Raw genomic sequence first — 16,095 nt, 5'->3', positions numbered from 1 at the left:
TTGGAGATATCTACGTACTTCTTTCGCATTATAGACCGTTCCATGATGGTGAACAAGTGTACCAAGTCATTATAAAATCTAACGATAAATGACATAGTTGTAGTCCGGACAAACTTTCGGAACAGACTAACCAACAGAACGACCAACAAAGTGACTCCAATATAGCCCCCATTACCAATGGTTATTGCATGACATACCGTCCAATGATTGTGAACAAATGTACCGTTATTTTAAAATCTCACAATAAATGACATAGTTATGGCCTGGACAAGATCATTTATGGCCATTTTTGACCTTTGAACTTAAAGTGTGACCTTGACCTTGGAGATATCGACATTATTCATTCGCCTAACACACTGTCCAATGATGGGGAACAAATGTGCCACGTGATTTTAAAATCTCACAATGACTGACATAGTTATGTCCCGGACAAGCTCATTTGTGGCCATTTTTGACCTTTGAACTCCAAGTGTGACCTTGACCTTGGAGATATTGATGTCAATCTTTCGCATGACACACCATCCAATGATGGTGAACAAATGTGCCAAATGATTTTTAAGTCTCACAATAAATGACAAACTTAAGGCCCGGACAAGCTCATTTATGGGCATTTTGACCAGTCTCCTTTGAACTCCAAGTGTGATCTTGACCTTAAAGATATCGACGTACTTCTTTCGCATGAAACAACGTCCCATGATGGTGAACAAATGTACCACGTAATTTTAAAATCTAACGATAAATGAGATAGTTATGGTCCGGACAAACTTTTGGTTTAAAAAGCACTAAGTGACCCTGTGACCTAGTTTTTGACCCGGCATGACCCATACTCTAACAAGACCTAGACATCATCTAGATACACATTCTGACCAAGTTTGGTGAAGATCGGATGAAATTTTCAGGACAGACAGACCGACCGACCGGCAAAGTGACTCCTCTATAGCCACCATTACCAATGGTAATGGGGGTATAACAAGTGTATCATAACATATCATCAATCTATTAGGATTGTAAAGTTATGGTAAAGCAGAAACCAATACAAACTGAAGGAAACACATGAGAGACTTCACTTAGTGCCAATTCTGTGAATAAGAGCAGCGAGTCTAAATGTGTTACCTGAGACTGTGAGTCTGAAAGGCGCCTGAGATCCTCTAGGTGAGTGGCACACAGCTGGTGTATGGTGGCCAAGTCACGGGACAGATCCCCAATGGCAGCATCATGGACCTCCACGCAGGCCTCAGTTATCTTCAACCAAACAAAGAAGACATCATGACAATGAAGGAGGGAACAAATAAGCATGTCTGCTGCTTTCTAGAGATCGTCTGAATCAACATTATGACCAAGTAACACTGAGATTGAGTCATTAATGACCTCAGGTGGTAACAAGGTTATTCTAAGATTTGGCCTAGTGAGATACTTTTTGGAGACATGTGACCCAGATGTGAATACTGTCAAGATAAAATTTATTACCACGTTAAAGAAAGAATAAGTCATGTGGCTTCCAGAGTGGTAACAACGCTTAGAGACCTACTTTTTTTTTAATCACATGACCCTGATTCATATGCAGTATAGATATTGTTAATATGAATATTGTGACCAGGTTTTATTAAGATTGATTCATAAATGTGGCTTCTAAAGTGGTGATATGGTTTTTAAATATAGTGCCCTTCTTGTAGGATGCATGTAACACAGATTGAAACTTGGCCTAGATATTGTCAAGATAAACATTATCACCAAGATGCATAAAACAAGAGGGCCTGAAGATACAAAGGAACTAAGCTGCTCAGTGCAGCCCCATGCAAGATATCATTAGAGCAAATGTTCTGACCAAGTTTCATGCATATGATGAATATGTGAATTCTTTTTTTTCATATTAAAACTAGAGCTGTCACAGACGTGACAAATACCCCCACCGCCGCATTGACACAGAATATTTTGCATGTTGTGTTCACAAAAAACAGAAGACACCATGCACAATGCTTAAAAACGCACTAAGTGACCCAGTGACCTAGTTTTTGACCTGCCATGACCCATGTTCTAACTTGGCCTATCCATCATCTAGATACAACTTCTGACCAAGTTTGGTGAAGCTCGGATGAAAACTACTTGAATTAGAGAGCGGACACCATGCTCAATGTTTAAAACGCACTAAGTGATCCCGTGACCTAGTTTTGACCCGGCATGACCCATATTCGAAGTTGACCTAGACATCATCTAGATACAACATCTGACCAAGTTTGGTGAAGATTGGATGAAAACTACTTTAATTAGAGAGCGGACAACATGCTCAATGTTTAAAACGCACTAAGTTACCCCGTGACCTAGTTTTTGACCCGGCATGACCCATATTCGAAGATGACCTAGATATCATCTAGATACAACTTCTGACCAAGTTTGGTGAAGATTGGATGAAAACTACTTCAATTAGAGAGCGGACAACATGCTCAATGTTTAAAACGCACTAAGTGACCCCGTGACCTTGTTTTTGACCCGGCATGACCCATATTCGAACTTGACCTAGACATCATCTAGATACAACATCTGACCAAGTTTGGTGAAGATTGGATGAAAACTACTTCAACAAGAGCTTGTCACAGTAGTTCCAAATCGCCACCGAAATGTGTTTGCTTGTATGAGAACATTTGTTTTAGAGAGTAGAATAAGATTTGTAAAACATGGCACCTGTGTCATTTATTTATATTTCAAGGCTCAATTAGTCATATAGTGTTGGAGTTATGCTGTAGAGAATAGAATATATGGAAATGAAAAAAGGGAGGTAATTAAAAAAACTACGGCCCATAGAGTTATGGTTCATGTTCACTGCACTTCTCCTAGTTGCCATCTGTTTATATTTCTAGTTTCAAGTAAATCCCTTCAGTAGATATAGAGTTATGCTCCGGACAAAAATGTACTTTGCAATTAAATAAAGGGAGAGAATTAAAACAAGATGTGTTTGTGAAACACAATGTCCCCCTATATGATGTTTGACCTTGAAGGATGACCTTGACCTTGTGAAGGATGACCTTGACCTTTCACCACTCAAAATGTGCAGCTCCATGAGATACACATGCATGCCAAATATCAAGTTGCTATCTTCAATATTGCAAAAGCATTCATAAAATAAGCGATTTGGGCCACATATATTTGACCTCTGACCTTGAAGGATGACCTTGACCTTTCACCACTCAAAATGTGCAGCTCCATGAGATGCACATGCATGCCAAATATCAAGTTGCTATCTTCAATATTGCAAAAGTATTTATAAAATAAGCGATTTGGGCCACATATATTTGACCTCTGACCTTGAAGGATGACCTTGACCTTTCACCACTCAAAATGTGCAGCTCCATGAAATACACATGCATGCCAAATATCAAGTTGCTATCTTCAATATTGCAAAAGTATTCATAAAATGAGCGATTTTGGCCACATATATTTGACCTCTGACCTTGAAGGATGACCTTGACCTTTCACCACTCAAAATGTGCAGCTTCATGAGATACACATGCATGCCAAATATGAAGTTTCTATCTTCAATATAGCAAAAGTTATTGCAAAATGTTAAAGTTGGCGCAAACAGACCAACAGACAGGGCAAAAACAATATGTCCCCCACTACTGCACTTCTCCTAGTTGCCATCTGTTTATATTTCAAGTTTCAAGTGAATCCCTTCAGTAGTTTTAGAGTTATGCCCCAGACAAAAATTAACTTTGAAATTAAATAAAAGAAGATAATTTAAAAACAAAGGAAGATAGAGTTATGGTTCTTAGTCACTGCACTTTTCCTACTTGCCATCTGTTTATATTTCAAGTTTTAAGTAAATCCCTTCACTACATTCAGAGTTATGCTCCGGACAAAAATTAACTTTGAAATTATATAAAAGAATATAAAAGAAGATAATTCAAAAACTAAGGTAGATAGAGTTATGGTTCTTGGTCACTGCACTTCTCCTAGTTGCCATCTGTTTATATTTCAAGTTTCAAGTAAATCCCTTCAGTAGTTTTAGAGTTATGCTCCGGACAAAGTTTCTGACGGAAGGACAGACAGACGTAGAATATTACTATATCCCCTCCGAAATTTTTTCCGTGGGGATAATTAGAGAGCGTGCACCATGCTCATTGTTAAAAACGCACAAAGTGACCCCGTGACCTAGTTTTAAACCCGGCATGGCCCATATTCGAACTTGGCTTAGACATCATCTAGATACAACTTCTGACCAAGTTTGGTGAAGATCGGAAGAAAACTACTTGAATTATTGAGCGAACACTTAATACGGACCGACAGACAGACAAGCTCACTCCTATATACCCACCTAAACTTCATTTGTGGGGGTATAACAAGAGATGTGTTTGTCAGAAACACAATGCCCCTTAATGCGCCGCTTTGATTTTTTTTTTACATTTGACCTTGAAGGATGACCTTGACCTTTCACCACTCAAAATGTGCAGCTCCATGAGATTCACATGCATGCCAAATATCAAGTTGCTATCTTCAATATTGCAAAAGTTATGAAGGAGGTTTAAGTTTTGGTTAAAGTTTTGGGACACACACAAGGACACATACAATGACAGACAGGCCAAAAACAATATACCCCTGATCTTAATTTTAAGACAGCTAGGTTTTAAAGTACTACTTACAGAGAGCTGATTCAGGAAGTCTACCATACGGGCCTTGTGGTTCTTAATGAAGAGGTTAACAACCGTCAAGAACGTCTCCTTACATTCCATAAGGTTTGCCAGGGTCTGGAGGACTTTGGCTATGAGCTTTAACGTCCGAATGGCTGTCTCTGAGGGAGTATCTGCAGTAGATAAGAGACGCATTGCAACAACAGGGGAGAATCACATAATACTTAATGTATACTCAACAAAGGGTATAAGATCTGTTGAATTTTCTTTCTTTATTAGAATTTCAGCTGCCCCGCTGCAAACATGTGTCTCATATGTGCCCAGCTGCCTGATAAAGGTAATTATTTACATCAGGGCATTTGAAAATCTCTTCATGTATAGTAGAATCCCAACAAAATATTACATATCAATACAAATTTGTGACATTTCACCTCAGTGTGGGACATGGACTTTGACCCTAAAGACTTGAGTCATACCTATGACACACAACCCTATTAAGTAGAACAATTGTAGAAAATTACATCTAATTATGCATAGTAACATAATTATTGTAACTTAATTATTAATTATTCATTAAATTTGTGATCTTACAAATCTTTGTAAGACCTTGACCTTGGTTTTATGGTCATGGGTCTTGCATGCGACGATTTAGAACAACTGTGGTAAGTTTCAAGTCTGTGACTCATATGGTATTGAAGAAACAGCAAGAGAGAGAAAATCCTGTATAAAAAGATATTTGTAAGTCAACAAGAGCTGTCACCATAGGATGACTTATGCCCCCTATAAACGCTTAATAGAAGTTATGAGCTTTTTTCGAAACCTGAACGCAGATTTCGAAACCTAAACGCGGACCCTTAGTTCAAGATCAAGGTCAAAGGGGTCAAAATTTGTGTGCGTATGGAAAGGCCTTGTCAATATACACATGCATACCAAATATGAAGTTTATATCTCAAGGGACATAGAAGTTATGAGCATTTTTCGAAACCTAAACGCAAAGTGTGACGGAAAGACGGACAGACAGACAGACGGACAGTCCGATCACTATATGCCCTCTTTTCTTTGAAAGGGGGCATAAAAAAGGACCATATAAAACAAGAGCTGTCTCCATAGAATGACATATGCCCCCGATAAACACTTTGATAGAAGTCAAGGTCAAAGGGGTCAAATTTGTGTGCGTATGGAAAGGCCTTGTCCATATACATATGCATACCAAATATGAAGTTTACATCTGAAGTGACATAGAAGTTATGAGCATTTTTTTAAACCTAAACGCAAAGTGTGACGGACAGGCAGACAGATGGATAGTGAGATCACTATATGCACTCCTTTGGAGGCATAAAAAGGTTTATGTGAAATCTGGCATTCATCCTCCTCTTATCCACTAATACACAAAAATGTTTCAAATAATCTGCCCAAGCATGTCCAAGATGTGGCTCTAGACACAAAGGTGTGCTTATTTTGAAGCAAAACACAAATAAAGATCCCTCTACCTATGCACGGGTACAATTTTTCAGTATTTTTCCAAAATTGGCAATGATGTATTAAAGCCATGTGTGGGGCCAATGCCATAATAGCAGTAGGAAAACAAATTATTGAAGTGTCTAAAGGGGAAAGGATTAAATCACAAAAACAAGACACATGTCCATAGCGCACAGTTGACCCCACATTCCACTAAAAAACTCAATGGATCTGATAGTCATGCAGGTAGACACACACATCAACAAGAGGCCCATGAGGGCCAGAATCGCTCTACTGCTATAAACACTGAGCAAGTTTGGAAAGAATAAGATGGAAACTGTGTACTTAATCGCGCAAACATGGAGAATTTTCTCAAGTTCAAGGGGAGATTATTGTGTTCTTATTTCTCCGATACTGCTCATATTCAATAAGGTTCAAGTCCTCATTGATATAAAGATACTGTGCAAATTTGGAAATAATTGGATGAAAACTGTGGAATTATTGCGTAAACAAGCGGGATTTCAATTTTTTTTTCATATTCAAGGGGAAGTCATTCTGGACTTATTGCTTCGATATTGCTCTTTTTAAACAAGGGCTGTTTGTAAAACATGCCCCATATGGGCTGTCAGTTGTAGTGGCAGCAATGTGTGAATACGTTTTTTGTCACTGTGACGGTGACCTTTGACCAATTGACCTGAAAATCAATAGGGGTCATCTGCCAGTCATGATTAATATACCTATAAAGTTTCATGATCCTAGGCCTTATGATTCTTGAGTAATCATCCGGAAACTATTTTTCTGTTTTGAGTCACTGTGACCTTGACCTTTGAACTGAAAATTAATAGGGGTCATATGCCAGTCATGATCAATGTACCTATGAAGTTTCATGATCCTAGGTGTAAGCATTCTTGAGTTATCATCCGGAACCCATTTTACTGTTTCGAGTCACTGTGATCTTTACCTTTGACCTAGTGGCCTGAAAATCAATAGAGGTCATCTGCCAGTCATGATCAGTGTAACTATGAAGTTTCATGATCCTAGGCCTAAGCATTCTTGAGTTATCATCCGGAAACCATTTTACTATTTCGAGTCACTGTGACCTTGACCTTTGACCCAGTGACCTGAAAATCAAAAGAGTTCGAGTCGTCATAAATATGAAGACACTGAACAAGTTTGAAAAGAATCGGATGAAAACTGTGGACTTTATGGGACAAACAAGAAAAAGTAACCATTTTACTGTTTCGAGTCACTGTGACCTTGAACTTTGACCTAGTGACCCGAAAATCAATAGGGGACATCAGCCAGTCATGATCAATGTACCTATGAAGTTTCATGATCCTAGGCCTAAGCATTCTTGAGTTATCATCCGGAAACCATTTACTATTCCGAGTCACTGTGACCTTGACCTTTGACCCAGTGACTTGAAAATCAATAGGGTTCGAGTCCTCATTAATATAAAGACACTGAACAAGTTTGAAAAGAATCCGATGAAAACTGTGGACTTATCGGATAAACAAGAAAAGTCTAACACACACACAAACACACAGACAGACAGACACCATGCCATCCCATAAGCTCTTCTGCCTTTGGCAGTAGAGCTAAAAACCAGGTTAATATCTGAAAGCGTTTGGAAAAGAAGGCCCGAAAGTCTGACAGGCAGACTACTATATGGCACGCTACTGGTGCAAAGCATTGGCTTCTACCAGATACAATATTATTATAGATCATACATATCCAGATAACAAACAACACATAAAATGACATATGTTAAAGGCAAAGAGGTATCATTTCCATTCTTCAATGATGTTCATGTGGATGACAGCAGAGTGTACATGCACGAACTATAAGGCACCTACCTGTGACCAGGTTGAATGACTTTGGGTTGATTATTGCCGGACAGAGCAGACGTAAGAACACAAACCCACTGAAAGCAAGCAACGTAAGTCCATGATTGCCTGCATTTGTCTCTTTATCTTTCAACATATAGCATACTGTCTTAAATCATTTAATTACAGTGGTCAATATAGTGTATATATAGTGGTGCTTGGGAAAAATAGATTTTTTCTTTGACTTTGTCCAATTTAGCTCAAATTCTCACTTCCTCATAAATGCTGATTAAAAACATTTCTTTCTAATAAGTAATAACACAAGAATTCTGGTTTGCTTAATTGAAATGCTAACTGAATTACTGCAAGGAAACAAGACAATAAGAAATGTTAAAATTTCTAGATCGAATATATAAATCTGAATAAAATCTGTAACAAAGGTGTCCCAGTTCATACCTGACTACCCTGGTTTTCACACCTTCTTCATCAGGCCATTTTGCTGAGACTGTTCTCTGCAAACTCCCAAATATGTACCGTAATACCCTAAAAAAAAGACATCACGTTTACAGTAGAATACAAAGAATATTAAGTTCTTTTTGTAGAAGTGTCCTTAGAATATGCTGAGCCTTGTTCAGTAAACTTCTTTGAATTAATTACTGACCTGGAATTCTATTCATCTCATCTTCCTAACGATGTTAAACCTTGAATATTAAAATCTAAAATGGCAGAAAAACGTGACAAACAACCAATGCCGATCATACCTAGGACATTTTTCTGCTGACTTGAAAATGCTCTCCACAATGTCCTTAAGGAAGTCCAGGAAGTGTTCTGTGTTGCCATGGAGCTCTGAATGATTGTCCAGTAATTGTGGGTTTATCTGAAACATTCAACAATGTTCTTGATCCTTCTTTAAATTTAACATTACTTAATAATAAGAATACTCCTAATTCCAAATTTTCAAACTATGGCAAATAATGCATATCTAACACTATGACAAGCAATTTATTTCTTATACTATGACAAACCATAATAAGAAACCGTCTGAGACAGGTGATGCTCCCCAAAGGTTTTTTTGGCACAATATTGCATTATATATTCAGATAAAAGGAAACGTCTTGAGGGCACAGCAGTTAGGGGGACAATAATTTTTTTTATAGAAAATTTCAAAGGGCCATAACTCTGTGAAAAATCATCCGACCAGAACCCGCTGATAATATGCTAATCTCCTCTTGGTAGTGAAGCTTCCCATAAAGTTTCATTGAATTCCAGTCATTAGTTGCTGAGAAATAGCCCGGACAAGAATTGCACTACATGTAAAGTTAATGGAAAATTTCAAAGGGCCATAACTCTGTGAACAAGAAACCGTCGGAGACGGGTGTTGCTCCCCAAAGTTTTTTTTTGTCACAATAGTGCACTATATATTCAAATTAAAAGGAAACGTCTTGAGGGGCATAACTTCGGACAAAATAATACGATGGGGAAAAAGCCCGCACAAGAATTGCACTATATGTACAGTTTATAGAAAATTTCAAAGAGCCATAACTATGTATAAAATCATCAGACCATAACCTACTGATAATATGCAAATCTCCTGTTGGTAGTGAAGCTTCCCATAAAGTTTCATTGAATGCCCGCTATAAGTTGCTGAGAAATAGCTCGGACAAGAATTGCACTATATGTACAATTGAAAATTTCAAAGGGCCATAACTCTGTTAAAAATCATCCAACCAGAACCCGCTGATAATATTCACATCTCTTGGCGGTAGTGAAGCTTCCCATACAGTTTCATTGAATTCCAGTCATTAGTTGCTGAGAAATAGCCCGGACAAGAATTGCACTATATGTACAGTTATTGGAAAATTTCAAAGGGCCATAACTCTGTGAAAAAAATCCGACCAGAACCCGCTGATAATATGCACATCTTTTGGTAGTTAAGCTTCCCATAAAATTTCATTGAAATCCGGTCATTAGTTGCTGAGAAATAGCCCGGACAAGAATTGCACTATATGTACAGTTATTGGAAAATTTCAAAGGGCCATATCTCTGTGAAAAATCATCCGACCAGAACCGGCTGATGCTATGCACATCTCCTCTTGGTAGTGAAGCTTCCCATAAAGTTTCATTGAATTCCTGTCATTAATTGCTGAGAAATAGCTCAGACAAAAATTATGCACGGATGGACGGACACAAGGAAACACGAACACACAGACACACGCACCGACAGACGAAGCGGCGACTATATCCTCACCCCCAAAAAGATTTTTGGGGGAGCATGAAAATCATCCGACCAGAACCCGCTGAAAATATGCACATCTCCTCTTGGTGGTGAAGCTTCCCATAAAGTTTGATTGAATTCCAGTCATTAGTTGCTGAGAAATAGCCCGGACAAGAATTGCACTATATGTACAGTTAATGGAAAATTTCAAAGGGCCATAACTCTGTGAAAAATCATCCGCCCAGAATTTTGGGGAAACATAGACAATACTGTACTTCTTAAACTATGACATATATTGTGTTTCCCGAACTATGACAATTACTGCATTTCTTAAATTATAACAAATACTGTATTTCTTAAACTATGACATGAATTGCATTTCCAAGAATATGACAAACATTGCATTTCTTGAACTATGAAAAATAGTGCCCTTCTTAAATTTTGACAAATACTGTATTTCTAAAACTATGACAAATATTGCATTTCCCAAACTTTGATAAATACTGCATTTCTTAAATTATGACAAATATTGTATGCTTTATTCCTCTTGAGTCGTGGGTAATTTTCATAAAGATATTACATCACAAATATTTTATAAATATATGACAATGTATCTTTATATAAAACATATTTATTAACATTTTTTTTATTTTTTTTATTTCATCCTCTGTAAACATCAAAATAATCGATTGTGTTGGTGTCAAGCTGCCATCTTGAAAATAAAGTTTTTCTTAAGCCTTGAAAACTTATTCGCTGTTCAAATTTTAAGATTTGCATGCTTTAAATAGCCTTAAAAATTTACATTGCAGGGAATGTTAATTTCTCTTGAAACAAGGGCTGTTTGTAAAACATGCATGCCCCCCATATGGGCTGTCCGTTGTAGTGGCAGCCATTGTGTGATACGTTTTTTGTCACTGTGACCTTGACCTTTGACCTAGTGACTTGAAAATCAATAGGGGTCATCTGTGAGTCACGATCAATGTACCTATGAAGTGTCATGATCCTAGGCAAAAGCGTTCTTAAGTTATCATCCGAAAATCATTTTACTATTTCGGGTCACCGTGACCTTGACCTTTGACCTAGTGACCTCAAAATCAATAGGGGTCATCTGCGAGTCATGATCAATGTACCTATGACTGACAGACCGACATGAGCAAAGCAATATACCCCCTCTTCTTCGAAGGGGGGCATAAACATGTTTATAGACAATTAACCATGTAAAATACTTGAAAATAAACGGTTTTGAGTTTCATAGAAACAAATTAAAGGAGGAAATAACGTTTGTATCGACTTTTGATGAATAACAATATTTACCTTTTTGTTGTTGCATTTTTGATCAGTAAAACAGTGCCCATTTGATTAAAACTTTTAAACAGAACAAACTTCATTATCTGTGAACCTGGCATCAATTAATTTCACACAATTTCAATAACCACAACTCAAAAGAACCTACCATATTACCACACCAATGATAAATACTGCATTCTCCAAACTATGACAATATTGCACTTTCCGAACTATGACAAACGGCGGTGGCGGTGGTGGTGGTGGATTGATACAATGCATTACAAAAATGCAGTTAGCCTTACATTTGGTAAAATTTAAATAAATTAAACAAGGGAGGCAAATGCTGTAACAAAGAACATGCATAAACGGTAGTTGTTTCCCTTGTTTGAACCATGCTAAATCCTTAAAATGCCTATTTCCAGTAACTGTCACCTTCACCTGTGACCATGACCTTTGACCTAGTGACCTCAAAATCAATAGGGGTCATCTGCGAGTCATGATCAATGTACCTATGAAGTTTCATGATCCTAGGCCCAAGCGTTCTTGAGTTATCATCTGACAACCACCTGGTGGATGGACCGACAGACCGACTGACCGACAGACCGACCGACATGAGCAAAGCAATATACCCCCTCTTCTTCGAAGGGGGGCATGAAAATATTAAGAACTTTTAAAGTTATCGCAGGATCCAGAAAAAAACACCATTTTCAGCACTATTTCTAGTCTATTTGTTGCCATAGCAACCACAATTTTTGACGTAGGAACAAAATGAAATGACGTACATAATGTCCATAATGCCGTCTATCCATGTTGCAAGTTTCATGAAAAAATATTAAGAACTTTTAAAGTTATCCCAGGATCCAGAAAAAAACACCATTATCAGCACTTTTTCTATTCTATTTGTTGCCATAGCAACCACAATTGTTGACATAGGAACAAAATGAAATGAAGTGCATAATGTCCACATTGCCATCTATCCATGTTTCAAGTTTCATGAAAAAATATTAAGAACTTTAAAAGTTATCGCAGGATCCAGAAAAAAACACCATTTTCAGCACTATTTCTAGTCTATTTGTTGCCATAGCAACCACAATTTTTGACGTAGGCACAAAATGAAATGACGTGCATAATGTCCATATTGCCATCTATCCATGTTTTAAGTTTCATGAAAAAATATTTAGAACTTTTAAAGTTATCGCAGGAGACAGAAAAGTGTGATGGACGGACGGAGACAAAACCATAAGTCCCCTCCGGTGAAACCAGCAGGGGACTAAACAATGTATTCCATAAACTACATCAAATATTTATTTCCCTATAATAATACCCTAACTATTGAGTGCTACCTCACAGTTGAGTCTGCTCTCACAGATCTTGCAGACCGGAGACCTGAGTGCCTCCTGCACGAACTCTGTACACACCATCTTCATGTACTGGTCCATCAACGTAGTGGCCAGTGTCGTACCGCGAAACAGAGTCGACACACTATCTGTGCAGGGAAGAAGAGATGATTATGAAACAGTTACGCCCATCTTAAGTTTAAAACAACTGTTAAGATAAAATATAACTATTAACTCGATTGCGAAAAGATATAGCAAGCATTTGGCATGTTTTTATAAAGCCGGCAGGTCTTATGGTAATTTTGTATATCATCAACATTTGCTAAGACATTTTCATCAAACAGGCCATAACTCCAATGGTTTCGATACCTTTCTGCACAAGTTCTAATTGTTTTATGTTTATAAAGTTTTCTCATCATTCCATTGACAATACTTTTTAAGTAACAGGCCACACAAAAACCAGTGTATATACCTATATATTACATTCTATTAAACTCGCATGCTAAAAAAGAACTAAAGTAATTTCAGATTATACTGTGGTCAGCAACACTTACACACCTTCTTTGGCTATGTAGTAGTCATTGATGTTTTTCAAGAGAATGCTAACTTGACGTTCATGTCGAAATAAATTGAGTAGTGCCTTCGCCAGCGAAACTCGATCACTCTCACACACGTTAGCCAGGTTGAGAATATTCCCGAAATCATTGAGAATCAACTGAAAAAACGGACACAACATCAGTTTAAATTTTGTTTCAATGGTGTCATGAGATATTTATAGACATATATATACATACTGACCTGCAAGAAAATTGGTAACTCAGGTTTTTTTTACCATTATGGTAATACTTGACACTAGTAATTTTACCTTGGGACCAGTCTTCGAATTAGCCTATAAGCCCGTAGCCCGAGTCGATTCTTGGGACGGTCGGTCGATCATAAATGCATATTAAATATCCCAACCGGTCGATTGAATATTTTAGCGTAAAATAATAAACAAAGTAAAAAAAATACATGAACACCGGTCAGCCACTTTGGGTTAAAGACATAATCAATGGAAGTAGTCGGTACAAGTCGTTAGCCAATCAACACGTCTGAGTTCCACTCTTACGGAGACTCCGGAGATGGACTATTTTATTATTGATTTTTGATTGGTTAGTGGATAGCGCGAACATGAACGGTAAATGACGAAAAATCTTCGCTACTTTCTGAAAATGGTACAAGTCAGCAAACGTTGCAAATGAAAAAGTTTGAGTGATCGATTAGCAAAATAAAGCACTTCAATAGCATATATTTAAGCAATATGTTAACACAATTATATATTTATTACGTATTTGCTAGGTAACTGTTTTTCATTTTTCTTGAATCATACAATATGCACATTTGATTTCATGTGCAAAACACTTTCATATTCTCATATTGTTATTTTCGGATACAGTTTTGTTTTCGTCGATTTAAATTTATTTTCGACATTCTTTATGAAAATGTCTATAGAATGATGAATACACATGCGGTGATACGGATGGTATGATTTATAATATTTCGCATTGTTTTCACCAGGAATTGCAACTAGAAAGACTAAAAAGTACAATAGGTTAGGGCTCAGGGCGCTTACAAAACTGTATGAAAATTGTTTCATGATTTAGGACAAATGTCCTGAAAAAAATTGACCATTTAGCCATTTCAGGAAACCTGTCCTGAGGAAATTGGGGCCAATCTGAAACACTGAGATATGGAGATGTCCGGAGATGCCTTTGCTGTTGTTATCAAAAATAAATAATACAGTCTGGTGAAAAGGGGACAGGCAAATGTTTTTACTCATTAGAAGATATTTCTGATTGGAAATGAATATTTTTGTTGCTCCGAGCCAAAAAAGTCATAAAATGTATGTTAACCTTTTCGGGCTATTGAAACTGTCTTCGGGCTATTAAAAATTCTATCTGATTATCCAAGGGCTATTGGTCTAAAATATTTAGCGTGAAGACTGCTTGGGACAAGTCGATTTTTCTGCTGACAAGTGCAATTTCAATGTAAGACAACATGTACATCCATACAGTGAAGAAAAGAAATCAAACTTATTTTGAACTATTATATCTTGATTAATCAGACTTTGCAATAACAACAAATTATTGAGAGTATAAATGAGTTATAGTCTCTATAGGATCCTGGTATAACTTATTTCATTTCATGGAAAAATCTGTTGTCCTTTAAAAAAGCGCAAAAGCATCTGCAGTGTTGCTTTGTCCAAATGGAAAGCGCGGTGTATTTATTGCTAAAAATTACAGTCCTAAAAGACTAATCAGGGAAAACACTTTCCTCTTTTGTGATAGTTTTAATCTATTATTGGCAAAAATCCAGATAAGGCCCAACAAGGCTTAAATCATTCTTACAGTCCTGAGACTGGTGTACTGCTCAATGGGCATGATGACTTGGTGGATGTATCGGGTACACAGTCTCACAGAGCCCATGTCCCTGGATGCAGTAGGGGCGTAGGGGGTCAGCGTGTACCACTCGTCCACCAGCTTCCCATTGTCAAAGTCTAGCAGCGGTATCGTCACACTCGCTGTCGAGGGAAAGCAGAGGCATTAGAATACATGCGACTATATGAGCCTTGTTCTTGTAAAAATTGGGCATAATGCATTTGCAATATACACAGGCTCATCAGGGATGACACTTTCTGCTTTCATGGAATTTTTTGTTATAAAGTCTCTTCTAAACAAAAATCCAGTTTAGACGGAAAGTGCCATCCTTGATTAGGCAGAGTGGACTGCACAGGCTTACCTGGGTGCCACTTTACGCACATGCATTATGCCCAGTTTTCAATACATCTCATAAGGCAGCATGCTACAAAACTAGAGACATGGTATCAAAATGGAGCCATAAACATGAAAAAACTTCGAATTTGTAGTTGCAAATTTGTACTGACAATTTCATTAAATTATACATTCACTGGCTATGAGGTAAAATAAGGGGTAAAATAAGTAACAAAAGAATATAAATGAAAGTATTAATGAATTCTCATTTATAACCTCTTTGTGGACCATCAAATTAAAATTGTAATTGAAAAACAATTTTAGACAGTGTTGTGTCAAAATCCTATTGGGACAGTCTCTTTCCCTGTTATGAAAAAGAGAAACAATCCTTGTTGTAAAACCCGTAAATATATTACTTACCTATTTCAGGGTCTTTGGATCGTCTTGTGTTAAAAATCTTCACGGCAAAGAAGCTTACATCACCAGGAATATCACTACAAAAGACAGAACAACTGTCAGAACAGATTGACCCTTGAAGCTTCTGTAAATGATTCTACCATTAATAATTCATGAATGCTGTTTGGATTTTTCGATGTCATT

General features: G+C 37.3%; 1 protein-coding gene across 5 annotated transcripts in view; it reads right to left on the bottom strand.

Moving 5' to 3' along the window:
* LOC127877617 (ras GTPase-activating protein 1-like) overlaps positions 1–16,095 on the bottom strand; it is a 72,939-nt gene that overhangs the window by 8,019 nt on the left and 48,825 nt on the right. For all 5 annotated transcript variants that reach the window (XM_052423668.1, XM_052423667.1, XM_052423670.1 and 2 more), the window contains 9 exons: positions 15,916–15,989; positions 15,133–15,305; positions 13,304–13,460; positions 12,752–12,894; positions 8,668–8,783; positions 8,363–8,449; positions 7,937–8,004; positions 4,635–4,795; positions 1,114–1,242 (listed from right to left, as the gene is read on the bottom strand). In XM_052423668.1, the coding sequence (XP_052279628.1) occupies positions 1,114–1,242; positions 4,635–4,795; positions 7,937–8,004; positions 8,363–8,449; positions 8,668–8,783; positions 12,752–12,894; positions 13,304–13,460; positions 15,133–15,305; positions 15,916–15,989 (1,108 nt within the window). The remainder of the gene's footprint in view (positions 1–1,113; positions 1,243–4,634; positions 4,796–7,936; positions 8,005–8,362; positions 8,450–8,667; positions 8,784–12,751; positions 12,895–13,303; positions 13,461–15,132; positions 15,306–15,915; positions 15,990–16,095) is intronic.

Source organism: Dreissena polymorpha, chromosome 4 (genome assembly GCF_020536995.1).
Source record: "Dreissena polymorpha isolate Duluth1 chromosome 4, UMN_Dpol_1.0, whole genome shotgun sequence".
Taxonomy (NCBI): Eukaryota; Metazoa; Mollusca; class Bivalvia; order Myida; family Dreissenidae; genus Dreissena; species Dreissena polymorpha.
Note: the sequence above shows the minus strand (reverse complement) of the source record. Positions and strands in the feature narration are given on the sequence as shown.